The sequence below is a fragment of the Nicotiana tabacum genome, chromosome 6 (assembly GCF_000715075.1).
Source record: "Nicotiana tabacum cultivar K326 chromosome 6, ASM71507v2, whole genome shotgun sequence".
Taxonomy (NCBI): domain Eukaryota; kingdom Viridiplantae; phylum Streptophyta; class Magnoliopsida; order Solanales; family Solanaceae; genus Nicotiana; species Nicotiana tabacum.
Window position 1 is genome coordinate 116983530 of NC_134085.1, and position 15573 is coordinate 116999102.

General features: G+C 37.9%; 1 protein-coding gene across 1 annotated transcript; it reads left to right on the forward strand.

Annotated features, from left to right (window-relative positions):
* The first annotated feature begins 12122 nt into the window (after positions 1-12122).
* On the forward strand, positions 12123-15258 carry LOC107818439 (putative glycerol-3-phosphate transporter 1). The gene is made up of 3 exons (XM_075255224.1): positions 12123-12260; positions 13153-14203; positions 14324-15258. The coding sequence occupies exons 2-3, from the start codon at positions 13228-13230 to the stop codon at positions 14872-14874; spliced, it is 1527 nt and encodes a 508-aa protein (XP_075111325.1). The 5' UTR covers positions 12123-12260; positions 13153-13227; the 3' UTR covers positions 14875-15258.
* Positions 15259-15573: the final 315 nt, after the last annotated feature.

A 15573-nucleotide genomic window follows, 5' to 3' on the forward strand; every position in this document is an offset into this window, starting at 1 on the left:
TGTTTTCGCTTGATTTTCCGATTGGGTTCCTTGTCATTTTCCCTTCCCTTTTAACTTTCTTGAGCTGGGGATCTACCGAAAACAACTTCTCTGCCTTCTTAAAGGTATGAGTAAGGTCTGCGTATACACTACCCTCCCCAAATTCCATTTGTGGGAATACACTAGATTTTTTGTTGTTGTTGTTGTTGTAAAATAGATTCTGAAACATCCGAGAATGACGTTAAGTTCCTGCCATTTTTGTTAATTATGGACTATTATTTTTGTTAATTATGGACTATTACTATGATTATGTTAAGTTTTCTAGAATAGTGCCTACTTATGTTTTTGAGAAATTTTCAGAAACCACTATATTTTTGGTGATTGTTAGCTTGCTATAGCTACCATTTATTAAATTACTTCCTATAGCTATGTTTTCAATTGTTATAGATTGTATTTGATATATTTTTACTATTGTATTCATGAATACAGTAGCAAAACTCGGCGGAAAACTGGGGAATCCAACTAAGCAGAGAATGTATTTGACTGTATTCGCGAGCTGTATTCGTGAATACAGTAATGGAATTTGCGAAAAAAAGTCTTCAGCTGTTTAAAAATGGTAAGTGAATCAATTAATACGATAGACTCCTAATATAACTCAAAAACTCAATTATAACACACAAAATTTGTATTTCCAATTATAGAAAAGATTCCCAACCGAAAAATACCCCAAAAACAGAGCAATCTGCAGAGATTCAATCCCTCCTTTCCTTTTTAGTGGTATCTTTGCTAAAATATATTTTAGTGATATCTTTACAAATAGATTTATATATTGAAATTATATAATTACATTGAATACAGTTAAATACATTAAAATACATAAAGTATAACAGGTCATCTATAATGCAAAAATTTATGAATACATACTGCAGATATATTTGAATATATATATATACACACACACACATATATATACACATACACACATCTGAATACATAAATTATTTTAATTAAAAAAATATATGATTACATCCATGGAATACATCGAGATAGTGAATACAATGAAATACATAGAATACAATGAGGTACATTAAAATACAATGAAAAAATAGACAACGAATACAATGAAATTTATGGAATACAGCGAGATACATTGAAATACAATGAAAAAAAAGATAACAGACTCTTCAAGTTCCTCAACCCCAAACTCTATCCCCAATCCACCGATATCCAGGTCGCCGCCATGTGGGGCGTCGCTGCCGGTTAAATGAGGACAATTGTTCAAGAAGCACCAGTTTAAAGGATCAAACGGAAACTAGAGACAGAACTTCTTCAGATCTCATAAGGAAAACATGAACAATCAATGCAAAATCTAAGAAAAATGTAGAATGTGTAACACAATTGTGTGAAAGAAATCCCCGGCCGGATCTGTCGTTGGTAGAACATAGCCCATGCTAGGGTTTCTAAAAGCTAGGGTTTCTAAAAGCAAGGGAGGAAAAAATCGGGGAAAAAGAGAATAAAGAGGAAAAAGAAAGGAGGAGAGAGGGAGAGAGAAAAATAATACACAGCGTATTTAATGTCCTAAAGGTAGGAAGTGACCATAAATAGATATTTTGCTATAAAAATTAAAAGGTAGTTATAGGAGATAACTTTTTAAAATGGTATTTATTTATAATAAATAAGGTATCAACCTTTGCTATAGGAGGTAAAATTTCCTATGTTTTTTCCTCAAGCTATTGGGCCAACCTGGTGTCATCCCATGGGTCAAAATACAACCCAAATCCACACTTACAAAGTTAAATTTGAAAATTAAGAAATATGTAAATGCGAAAGAACTCAAGCTATTAATTTAAGAAAATGTATAAACTTACACTTTTTTTCCAAAAGACAAAGAAATAGATGGGAGGTCGAGTTATATTGGGGTGGTTGAGTTATGACCCATTATTTGATCGATCTTCATTCAATCCGTTTTGACCCAAATCAACTTTGAACGACACCGTTCATGGTCGTTTATTGATTCATCCCATTGTTTACTTCTTAATTTGGATTTTACCCGCCCATTTGTCTGCTACCAACACCAAAGACCTATTACACTTGGCGTGAAACACATAGGATCTAATTAACTGGTTTTCTGCTTCCTCAACTTACTTTTGAATAGCTAGACCAATGATTGTTCCATTTTCAGTATTGATCTATTGTTTTTATTTTAAATTATTGAGGACACTAATACCATCTCAAACAATTTTAAATTATTGAGGACACTAATACCATCTCAAACAAGTTACGCAACTTACATGTAGGAAAAATCATGAATTTTTTTCCACCGATTCTGATGTCACATTACCTACCGTGTTATGCTATTGGTGCAATTTAAAAATTCAATTCTGCTTGATTAGACAACCATTAACCATAAAGAGTCAAATATGCCCTGCACACGCATTTCTAATATTTTATTTATTGTAGAAGATGGTATAAAAAAGCTGGCCAAGAGAAATGCCATGTCAGCTACTTCCCACATTACCAGATTTGCCACGTAGGACCGTGTGGGGCCGTCCAAGTTGGAGAATAATCAGAGAATATGCACAATGCACGTAAGGAATTATGCTTATGGTGTATGCGAATATCCGCTCTCGCAGCCACCCACGACCCCAGTTTTTCTCGATTTCAATTATAGCCGTGAAGTCGGCTGATCTAATGACTAAAATACCCCTGCGTGGTCGAATTCACACCGGTATTTCTAGTGACATGATGATGATTTTACAGAAGTGCCCTTTCCATAATTACGTGCACGTCCCTCAGGATTGCAATTTATTGGTATCACCTCTATTTTATATAAAAGAAAGTCCATATGGCATGGTGTTATTACTTCTAAAATTATATGTTTAAACTTTAATATTTTGTTAACATTTTAAGAAGTTAATTCATATTATGTCGATAATTCACACATGTAGCAAAGTCAACCTCCTAAGCTCTGGATGAATAAACTTCAGCTTTAATTACTAATGTTGCGCTTGCATATAATTTTTAGGTTTAACATCTAAAAATTGAAACCAATATTTTGAAGAATCTTAATTAAATAGATTCCACCTAATACAAATAGAGTATTACTTATATCAACTATACTACATTATGGTAGTGCGTATGAGTTTAACATCATTAAATAAGACTTTACTTTATATATATTGCCAGTACAAAAAAAAATTGTGATATTTTCAACTGTTTTAGAAGGTAACTGTATTGGTCAAAATTTGACCGATGTGATCGATCTAATCGGGACCACGTCCAAACAGTAGGATGAAGAAAGAAGCCATAATTTGCTCCAAATCCCGTGTCCGCAACGTCTGCCCAGTCAAAGGATAATATTCAGGGAACGACAAAAATTCTCTGAGTGAGGGGGCTATGACCCAAATACATAGCCAGGACTCCATGACTATATATAGGGATGGAACCTTCCTTATGGAGGGGGAGCTTTTCTTTTTCCTCTCCTCTGTACTCTCCTTAGTAGAAAGAAAAAATCCATCTTCCATGGAAGATGTACGATAGACATATTCTCCAATTGATGAAAGAAGAAATGAAAGGCTCCCGACAATTCATTTGCTCCTATTTCATTTTTTGTATCATCGTACTACTTGTTTGCAGATCTGGAGTTTCATTATGTTTGACTAAGATTTACCTCTTCAACTTCTTTAATTGATTTAATAAAAAAAGTTTCAATATCTTTTATTCAAATAATTTGACGCCATCTGTGGGGATTTCTTAGTGAAAATTTCCTAATCTTCTCCAGATCGAAAACCGAAAACATGGCCACACGCCAAAGAGAACGATAATGATACGCTTACAACCGATTCAAAGAAAATGGAGGAAACGGAAAAGGAGAATTAAGCACTCTGCGACCAAATGAGGGGAAAGAGAGCTAAATACAGTTACTGAATTCAGAAAATACCACCCCCAGCAATCATCAAAACGCCAAGAAAAACGAGCAACGCCGCAGATCCACCTTCATTCTCCAACTCATTGAATCAGAATAGACAAATATCATCCTAGCCCACCTTCTGCCGATCGTTCGAACAAGAATGCGATCACCACACAGGCGAGCGAGCAAAGAAACAACTCAGCCAGAGAATGAGAAACAACTACAAGACAACCGAAATATCGCCAACCTGACAATCCAAATTCTAGAAAATGACGCCCCTTAAGTTGTGCTCTCTCTCCCTCACCTAGGAGTCGCCCCAATAGGGTTTTCCCGGGAACTTAGGAACCGAGTCGCCCCAATAGGGTTTTCTCGGGAAATTAGGAACCGAGTCGACGAGGAAGACATCCCCAAGTTCAAAGTACAATTCATCGTCTCACCCACCAATGACACCTCCAGACCGGAAAGCAAAAAGATTAGACAAAGAAACTCCAATGTATGCACGAAACGAACGTGAGCGAAACAACAATGTTTCGTACTCTCCAACATTACCCTCTTTGATGCAAACAAAAATTAAGCGAACTGGGACTCACCCAGGAAACGCAAAGGTCGAGCGGAATTGGGACTCCCCCAGAGGATACCTGGTTCTCCAAAAAACTGGAACAACGACCGGTTAACGTTTCGACGAAAGTTCGAAATAACACCCTTAAGGCCAAGGGCCTTCGCCAAAAAGAGACGAGTTCGACCTCGATCGAATAGCAACGGGTTAATATTTCAACGAAAGCTCGAAATAACACCCTTAAGGCCAAGGGCCTTCGCCAAAAAGAGATGAGTTCGACCTCGATCAAACAACGACGGGTTAATATTTCGACCAATGTTCGAAATAACACCCTTAAGGCCGAAAGCCTCTGCCAAAAAGAAATGAGTTCGACCTCGATTGAACAACGACGCGTTAATATTTCGACGAAAGTTCGAAATAACACCCTTAAGGCCAAAGGCCTTCGCCAAAAAGAAAAGTCTGACCTCGATCGACAATGACGGGGTAACACTTTGACAAATGCTCGAAGTTACACCCTTGAGGACAAAGCCATCGCCAAAGAGAAAGTTCGAAATATCCTTAGGGCCAAGGGCCATAAAAAAAAAAGAAAAAAAAAAGGTTGGGACTCCGACAGGATAACACTTCGATATAAGCCCGAAAGTAATATCCCTACAGCCAAGGTCGTTATTAAAAAAAGAGTTCGATATCATTCGGACTATGGTGGGATAGCATCTCGACACATGTTCTAAAACACCATCTTGCAGCCAAAGCTGTCATCAAGGTCGCAGTCAACCCGCTTGACACCAAATCCCCCAAAAGTAGGGAACTCGTCAAGCGGGAATCTACTTCGCACCAGAGTTATGAAAAACAAAACAGGGAAAAAGTACATAAGGCATATGACAAAGAAAAATTTCTCTTTATACAAAGTCATTGCGCAAACAGTCGCAGATTACATACGGCTTGAACCAACAGAGTCTAAAAAAAATAAGAAACAACGACAACAAACAACAAATAAAAAAAAGACAAAAAACAAAGACAACAATTCTTTCACTTGGCATAATCATCACCGCCCTCTTCACCACTATCACTATGAAGTCCTCCCTCATCATCCGCGCCCTCATCGACTTCCGGTGTCGTAGAGTCATATCCATAGTTGACACGAGCCTCTCGTGCCTTCGCCCAAGCTCCTTCATATGTTGCCTCGGTAATGTTGACCGCCTCTCACAGGTTCTTATATATGTCTCGCTGGGCTTCAGCATGAACCCAAAAGCTCGTGCAATTGACGGGGAACATCGGCGGAAGAAGATTCAACTTGAGCCAATAGTTGCACCTTTTCAGCCTCAAGCGCTGCGACCCGATCTCCTAAGGACGATGCATCCCGGTCGATCTCGCTAATATGCTCCTCAAGCCTCACTTTCCTCAGCGTGTCCGTCGCCCTCTCCGACTCCTGCTCTGATCGGAGGACGCAGATAGTGTTTTCCAGAGCCGTCGCCCTCGCTAACGCCGACGACCAGGCACTCTCGATGTTCTCCAACCCAGTAACCTTTCTCTCCAACTCGGCCAATTTTCCCATCCACTCTGCACTCATCGCCTCGACCTTGATAAGATTCTGATCCATCTCAGACTGTATCGACCTCAGCTTCCCCTGAAGATATTCACACTCTACAACAACCCCTTTGCCCAACTCAAGCTCTTCGTCCTTTGCACGAAGTTGCTCCTCGAGTACACTCTTACTACGAATAGCATGCATCAATTCCTGATCCCTCTTCTCCAACTCCTCGCTAAGAGATCGATCGCCAGGGTTCGCCTTCAGCCGCTCGTGCATCTCACGACATGTGTTGCGATAGCACCGATACTTCTCCAACATCTTGAAGAAAATCTTGGCCTAAATGTCGGACCTATGAGCACTCTCTATTTCCACCATGTACATCTGAAAAATGAGAAGATGGGTTAAAACCATATCGCCAAGAAAAATAAGAGAAATATGAAAGAAAAGTGTAACGTACTCTCAAGCCCATAGCGGCCACTTCATACATCAAGTCAATATCGGGAACGTCCCGAAGAGCCGCATTCTCAGCAGCAGAGCACAAGATGTCAAACTGCAGCACCAGGTCCTCCGTATCCCCTAGGAGATTGATATACGACGAAATCTCCAGAATACGGGACGGACCTCCCGCATGAATCACTGAACGGGTAAGACCCTCTTCAAACATCCTAACATCATCAAGGTCAAGATCATACTCAAATTCATAGTCGTCAACTATGACACCCTTCCCCTTTCTGCGGCCAATAAGGAAGCACGACCCAACGCTGAAGATGAAGGCCCGTCCAAAGTGGCGACATCGGTCTCAGGAGTCTGACCCCCCGCCACGACAGGTTGCTGGTCAATCATAGCGGCCGGGATCTCCGCCGAAGGGGCAGACACAACGACTAGTTCTATCTCCACGGGTGGAACAGCGCCAACTCTTGCCTCCGACCCCATCAAGGGAAGGTCTTCTTCCAGATTTATCACAGCCGCAAGAGCCACTTCAGTCTCCACTCGCCTCCTATTTGATGGCCCCTTTCCTTCTACGGCATGGAAAGGTCCCTACGCTGGATAAATGGCAAGGGACAGAGTCCTAGCTCGAGGGGTAGCCGCCGTGCGTACAACCGCGACCGTAGATTCAACTAAGGCAGTCCTCGGCGAAGGTCGGATAGTAGACACTGAAGCAGGGTGAACAGACGATGAAGGTTGACGGAAAGCTAATGGGGGAGCCCTCGCTCTTCGCACTCTCCCTGACATCGACGAACATCGCATAAGAAATAAAATAAAATAAAGTAAGAAGAAAAGAAGGAAGAAGTACAACAAACAAAAATGATATTACTTACCAGTAAGGGGCTTGCGTCCATATTTCTCATAAAAGAATGACCATGTGCGGACCCCCCACCGTATGAGGAAGGATGGCGCTCACCCACTTGCGGATACCATCAATGGGTGTGGGAGGCAATTTCACAGCTGTGAAAACACAAACAGTTTTAGTACTACTCAAAGGGAGAACAGTCGGGTATCATTCCGACCCAAAGTATAGGGTCTTACATGAAAAATTCCATTTCTCAGGGAACCCTGTAGGATCCACCACAAGATGCTCGGTCCGCACATAAAAATAGTTCTCGTAGAAGCGACGGTTAGCTCTGTCGTCCATCTTTACTACCAAGTTCTTCGACCCTCGGTGGCGCATGTGAATCATCGTGCCACGAATGAGTTGAGGGTAGAAGATATTAAGCATGTGCTCCAAAGTGATCTCACGGCCGGCAAGCTCCGCAAATTTGAGAAGCATAAGGAACAATTTATACAAGTACGACGTAAGTTGAGCCGGGCATACCTCGTAAAAGCGACAAACGTCTACCACCAAGAGAGGGAGAGGAAGCATGTACCCAACAAGAAAAGGGTAGGCATAGAACGCACAATACCCTGGGCGGTCGAAATGGACTATGTCATCCCCCACCGCCGGTAGTATTTCAACATATTGAGGAATTCCCCAATTGGCCCTCAGGTCTGCAATCCCCTCTTCATTTATGACGAAGGGAGCGGGTTCCGGTTCCTCCCCAGCGGGACTGTGAAAATCAGTCCATGCCTTCCCAGGGCGAGGCAAGATCTCAGCCACCGACGGGACCTCTTCATCCTCTGCCACTTCTACTTCTCCAGTGGCCACAACATCATCTTCCGGCACTGGAGTTTTGGCGGGAAGGTCAGCGCGAGAAGAATCACCAACCATTTGTATCGGTTTGATAAAGGAAAGGGGTAAAGAAAAGAAAAGAGAAAAGTTCTTGGCTAACCGGAGAAAACCAAAAATCCAAAGTATCAAGAGAAAAGAAGATTCGCAAAGTTCTTTCAAGTAAAGGCAAGGAAGTGTGTCACTCGAATGGTGAATTCCTTCTATTTATAAGAGGCATAAATTTCCCAAGCACGAAACCCAAGAGTTGCCAATCGAAGCTGATGGGGCAAAAAACGGTACAACCCCCTGAGAACATGTGTCATAATGGCGGCAACCACGGACGACGTTTCAAGTTAAACGATATTTAGGTTCCGAAACGGCCGCAACAACTCAGAGATATCGAAAGGGTGTCGATACGCCACTTGATTTTGAAAATCACACTCAAGGGGTAAATAGTCAGATTTCTTTGGACTAAGTGAAAATCATCATCCGTCCACCGGACCCGACTAGGGACGACCCCGGCAGACGGAAGGACTAACTGTATTGGTCAAAATCTGACCACTGTGGTTGACCCAATCGGGACCACGTCTAAACAACAGGATGAAAAAAGATGCCATGATTTGCTCCAAATCCCGTGTCCGCAGCGTCTGCGCAGTCGACGGACAATATTCAGGGGACGACAAAAACGGACGTAATACGAATGGGCTATAGCCCAAATACATAGCCAGGACTGCATGACTATATATAGGGATGGAACCTTCCTAGAATGGGGGGCTTTTCTTTTTCCTCTCCTCTGTACTCTCCTTAGTAGAAAGAAAAAAACCATCTTCCATGGAAGATGTACGATAGACATATTGTCCAATTGATGAAAGAAGAAATGAAAGGCTCCGACAATTTATTTGCTCCTATTTCATTTGTCGTATCATCGTACTACTTGTTTGTAGATTTGGAGTTTCATTATGCTTGACTAAGATTTACTTCTTCAACTTCTTTAATTGATTTAATCAAATATATTTCAATATCTTTTAGTTGAACAGTACCCATATTATCAATTTTTAGCGACAAATTCCACTTTAATGAACTGGTAACTGTAGTTGCCATTTAAAAAATTAGATTGTGCAATTTTTTTTAATGTTGTCAGTATACATAAAGTTATTCTCAATAAGTAAATGAAAAAAATTAATCCATTATTCGTATATATGAGAAAGTTCAAGTCAGCCGTTGCGTATGCTTCTTAAGTACTGCAAATATTCATCTCTAATTAATATTTAATAATGAAGGTGGAATATATAGCTGGAACCATTAGCTAAAATTTTAAGTTCATTACTCACTTCCCAATGCGATCACTTAACAAGATCCCTTCAAACTTTTTATCAAAAAACTTCATACATCTCTTAAATCTTCATTTTGTAGCTTCAGGAAAATAATATACTCCTATTTTTTTTAATTCCCTCCAATAATAAGGAAGAGTAGAGGTAGAAACCTAGACACGAGTTTGGCTAAACTCAATAACTTTTGTTTAGATAGTATATTTGTGTTAAAAATCTCAATAAGAGGGGGAGGATATAACGACCCGATCGGTCATTTTGAGAGTATTAGCCCTAATCCCTTATTTACTGCTTTCCCCGTATCTTTTTCTACTTATGTGACTTGCTGGGAGGTTCTATTTTTAAAAGATTATGCTTAGAAATCATTTCTAATAACAATCTAAATATTTAAGCTAAAAAAAAATGAGAAGATAAAATGTTAGCTCAAAAAAATTATTTGATTTTTTAAGAACGGTAAATGTCAGCTCAAAAAAATTATTGTACGCTGAAGTTAAAAAGCTTAACTTTGTAAAGTGAATCATTTAGATACGTGGACCTTACTAAATTCTTTGATAATCCTCAAGTCAAATTTAATGTTACAAAACTAACTTTTATTATTAATGTTGAAGGTATTATTAAAATAACTTTTAAGGGCATAAAAGTCCAATAGTAGTATAGAGTTATTTTGGCCTTTCACATTCAACTTTTGATTCATGCTTATAATATAGTATGGTATTAAAAAATTTATTAACTATTTATAAAAGCTAATTTGCGAGCTTAGTTGTTGTTATATATAAATTCAAAATAATTGTTGGAACTCATAATTAAACTATAAATTCTAGAGCTGTCTCTGACACTAACATGATAATTTATTGGAAACTCAAGAAATTAAACAAGTGTTTTCACTCTTCTAATTTGAAGAAGCACATGGTCTATGAGTAATTAGGATCTGATCCCTAAATGACTTATTTTACGCTAAGCTGTGGCATTTTTTAAGTTAAAAACATACTCCTATTTGAACCTCTTTGATTTGCGAGCTGCACTCTGCAAATACAGTGTTTATCTTATCTTGTGGTCACATTAGATATTTCCAACTCAAAAGCTTTTAAAAAAAAATGTATTTGTCTTTACTTATTATTTTTCTTTGCGATGATCTTTTAAGTAACTTATGACGAGGAAAAAACTTATACTAGTATATAATATTGCCTCATTCCATTTTAAGAAAAAAATGACGCAATTGAAGGAATGAAGGTCAAGTCATATAATTTTTTATTTTAATTGGAATGTGAATTCTTTAATTTAATATTTTTTTTATATAATTTGAAGATACATAACATTGATAAGTCTTAATTTTCATACGAAGGAGGTATCCAAATAAGTATATTTTGTGTCAATTAGGGATTAATAGTGTCATATAAATAAACCGTAGGAAGTAATATTATTCTATGTCGTTGAATATCTACATATTATGCTTAAATGAAGAATTTAATACATCATAAATATCTAGGAAAATTTGCTTAGCCGACCATTGAGAGAGAGAAGCAAGTGAGAAAACGTGTTAATTGTGAGGCCTTTTTTTAAAAGACTACCTTCAGTTTGTTTTCGTAAAATGTTAAACGTTATATACTGATTTTTATATTTTGTAAAAGTTATATTCTGATTTTTATTTTTTATTTTACTAGCAATAACTTAATATTGAAAAATATGAAGGAAAAAGAAATACTGTGAGAGCAGTTTGAAAACTTAACTCGTGCGCCACATTTATCAAAGAGTAACGACGGATGAAGATATTCCAAGCCAATATATAATTAAATGTGGTAAGCAATCACGTCCCCTTTTTTGATTTATTTACGTAACGTTTCATTTATTATTAAAATAATTATTCGCACTCCGTTGTTGAACTCCTTATTTACATTACTCAACACTTACCGTGGATAGGAATGCCATAAACATAATTATTCGCACTCTGTTGTTTGTAATAGATTAGTTGATTGCAACTTGCAAGACATGTGTTTTACGTATAACATTTTATTATTTAATTATAATTAAGTGAATTTAATTTTTTCTAGCTAACACCACAAACTAGTAAATATTTTTCTTGACTTCTCGCACCCAGTATGTGCCTTTTAATTTCTTTTTTATTTTTCTTTCTTATGTGATCTAAAATATTCTATATTTTGTTTTCCAACGCAAAAAGGAGTTTTTGTTTCACATTACTTTTTTATTTTATTTTAATATTCTCGAGATAGATATTAGATGACTGCAGGGTATTTGTCATGTAAAAATAGAATTAAAATGTCCTATTTCAACCTTAGTATCGCATTAATCGTATCATGCTTTAACTTACTCTTAAAGAAAACTTGACTGATTTCTTTTTTTAGTTCTCTCCCAAATTAGGTAATCCAAAAACTTTATACGGAAAATTAGTTAAGTCAATTTTTTTGGAGAAAGAAAACTTACAAACTAATAAGATACAGTAAAGGGGCGGTCACAATCAATTACTTTATAAAAGCTACCTTGAAAATTCGGAAGAAAGGAGGTAATAATCCCATTAGTGGGCAAATATGTCAATTGACACTTAATAAAGCAGCGAAGTTAAATGCAGCTAAAAAGTTAATCGGGGGTAATAATGTCATTTGGTAATTCAGCTTTTTATGTTATCGTCCCCTTTAAATGCAGCAGCCTAACCTTATTTCCTCTGACTCACACTCAGCTTTGCTCAGCCATTTTTATTGCTAAGCAAGTGATATTGGATAATACATTATACAGTTCTATTTTACCTTACATTTTTCTGTTTCCGAACACAGAAACATTCATCTAATCACAAACACAAGGTTAGCTTTCTACTTGCTTCGAATTTCTCGACCTTCTTCGTATTTCAATTACAGTTTTTTTCTCCAGATTGTTAGCAAATTATCTATCTTTTTGATCCTTTAATTTGAGTTCTTTGATATTGTCAGAGTTATCGGGTCGGATTTTTCATATGAAAATATTTTCTAAAATTTGTTTGTTTCACGAAATCTTCCTTTAATTGATTTTCAGAAGAAAAGGAGAAAAAAAAAATCTATTTTTTAATTGATTTGGTTGGTGGGTGTTGTTGTTCTCGCTGAATTAAACACTTTTTCCAAATTAAACAATATATTTGGTATGCTTACTTCTTTATATTTGGCAAGTCTTAGTGAAAATCTTAGCTCCCCACTTTCACCTTTGGGCTTTGAGTAACTGAATTATCAAATTCTAGGAGAGGGTAGGAGATGAAGAAAGAAACATAATTAGATAAGATTGTTACTGTAATATAGGAATTTTATGTTTGAATTAGCTTCTTATTTAATTCCAAGTAAATTCTAAATTTTCCATTAGCAGAAATTTAATAAATCTTTAAAGATTTTCTTCGAGATCCTTGGGTTCTGTTTCCTTTTTCTGTTATATTTTTTTGGTCGTGACAAGATTTACATTTAGACAACACTAGTAAGCATTAGTGGCTGAATACTTAAACCAGAGATAGTTGGATTCTGTTTTCTCAATTTATTTGAATCCCTGGATTAATTTTTGATTAATAGATAATTGAATCACTACTATCCCCACCTCGTCCCACCAGTCTTTTCATCAAATCTTTTATTAGATATTTTAGTTTACCTATCAAAAGAGGGACAATTTTGATGCGGTGAATTTATCTCAAGAGGGAAAATTCTAATCTTAAATTTTGTCTTGTTTGTCTTATTACAGGTTGTTTTCTTGATTTACAAAAGAGGGAAATTTTTATTCTCTTCCTCTTAATCAACTTCTTTGGCAGAGGCAGTCATGGAAGAAAATTACAGCAAACCCCCAGGAATCAGGTTTATGGAGAGGGCAAAGAAGTCAAGTCTCTCTTTCAAAACATATCAAGCCATAGTCCTAATTGTAACTTTTTTAGCATATGCAAGTTATCATGCTACTAGAAAAACTACTAGCATTGTAAAAAGTGCACTTGATCCCCAGACCCCTGGTGTGGATGGTTTAATGTTTCCGTGGCAAAGGCATACTACTCAAGAAAGTTCAAGACTTTCTTGGATGCTTAAAGATGGTTGGTTGCCATTTAACGGACACGATGGTACAGCTATGCTCGGTCAACTTGATGTGTCTTTCCTTTTTGTATATGCCATGGGAATGTATTTCTCCGGGCACGTTGGCGATAGGATGGATCTAAGAATATTTTTGACAATAGGAATGGTGGGAACTGGTTTATTCACTGCCCTTTTTGGAGTTGGATATTGGGCAAATGTACACATTTTTTACTACTATCTAATAGTCCAAATGATGGCTGGATTGTTCCAATCAACTGGTTGGCCTTCAGTCGTCGCAGTTGTTGGGAATTGGTTTGGGAAAAAGAAGAGAGGACTTATAATGGGTATTTGGAATGCTCACACATCCATCGGAAACATTACGGGTTCTTTGGTTGCTTCAATCTTGTTGAAGTATGGATGGGGTTGGTCAATGGTTGTTCCTGGTAGCATTATTGCTATCATTGGCGTGCTGGTATTCCTTTTTTTGCCAGTTCATCCCGAGTCTGTCGGAGCAAATCATGATGAAGATGAAGATGAAGTGTTCTCTCCTAGAAAAGAAGGCGAGGAAGTAACAGAGCCTCTGTTGAGATCAGATAGAGAAGAGGAATCAGCCGTGGGTTTTATAGAAGCATGGAAAATTCCAGGGGTTGCACCTTTTGCTCTTTGCCTTTTCTTTGCCAAGTTGGTAGCATACACATTTTTGTATTGGCTGCCTTTCTACATTAGCCATACAGGTATGCTAACTGTTATGTGTTTGTTACGACAGATTTGCAGTCTTTTTATAACAGTATATTTTATCACCATATTAGCTGAAAGTTTCTCTGATTTCTTTGTATCCTTTGATATTGCTGCAGCTATAGATGGAAAGTATTTGTCCAATGAGGAGGCTGGAAACTTGTCGACGTTATTTGATGTTGGAGGGGTAGTAGGTGGAATCCTAGCAGGTTACATATCTGACCGCTTAGGCGCTAGAGCTATAACCGCTGCCAGCTTCATGTACTGTGCTATCCCGGTTCTCTACTTGTATCGGAGCTATGGACACATCTCCATGACCATAAACATCATCCTTATGTTGATTACCGGAGTATTCGTTAACGGGCCTTATGCATTGATAACAACTGCTGTTTCGGCTGACCTGGGAACACATAGCTCTTTGAAAGGCAATTCACGAGCGCTTGCAACTGTTACTGCCATTATTGATGGCACTGGCTCAATTGGAGCTGCCATTGGACCACTTCTAACCGGTTACATATCAGCTACGAGCTGGAGTGCTGTTTTTACAATGCTCATGGGAGCAGCTTTTATAGCTGGTCTGCTTCTAACCAGGCTCGTTGTAGCTGAAGTGGGTGCCAATATTCATCAATTAGGCTCCCCTAGATCAAGGTCCCCTGACCTTGAAGTGTGAAAACAATAACAAATGGTATTCTTTAATTGCTTTTGTGAATGCATTTCCAAGCCTCAGTTCGGGTATTAGCCTCCGGTCACAGAGATGTAGAGGTGGAGATGCTAAAATCTAAATCAAGATTTCAGGTGGCATCTTGTATAAAGTCAAGAAATGAGAGGGTTTTATTCTCCTTCTCTGTAGTGCATGGGAGTGAGTTTAAAAGGGGGAAAAACTGCTGATCACTCCCTTTCTCATGAAATACCATTTCATTTCCACATGTACATTTTTTGTGTGCCAGAAAAGGATCAAATACAGCAATTAGTGTAGTGGGAGCCTGGGTTATTGAAAGTTTTGTACATCATTTTCTTTTTTGGATTGAATAAAGCCAGTGCATCCTCCCAAAAATTTTAGACTGTGAATTTACTTATTTTGGACAAGTTGAAGATCAATTATTGAAAGTTGTATCCACCTAAAGTTATGGCTATGGTGGGACAACTCATTGAATTTCTGATCTTTTTCATCTATTCCTGATTGAGCAGCTACCCAAGTAGTAATACTCTATTTCTCTTAATTAGTGAGAAATTGTTCGTCAAGTCGTACTCTGCGATGGAAATTATTGAAGCTTTCACTCTCTTAATACCCAACTGTCATCCTGATCTAAAAAAGAAAAAATTAAGAATCTTTTAGAAAGTTCTTTTCTTAAATTATAGTACTCTCTCT

Bases quoted from the DNA above. Each gene is read 5' to 3' on its own strand.
- LOC107818439 (XM_075255224.1), top strand. From the start codon at position 13,228: ATGGAAGAAAATTACAGCAAACCCCCAGGAATCAGGTTTATGGAGAGG. The intron at 14,204-14,323 runs GTATGCTAACTG...ATATTGCTGCAG, and splicing joins TTTCTACATTAGCCATACAG to CTATAGATGGAAAGTATTTG.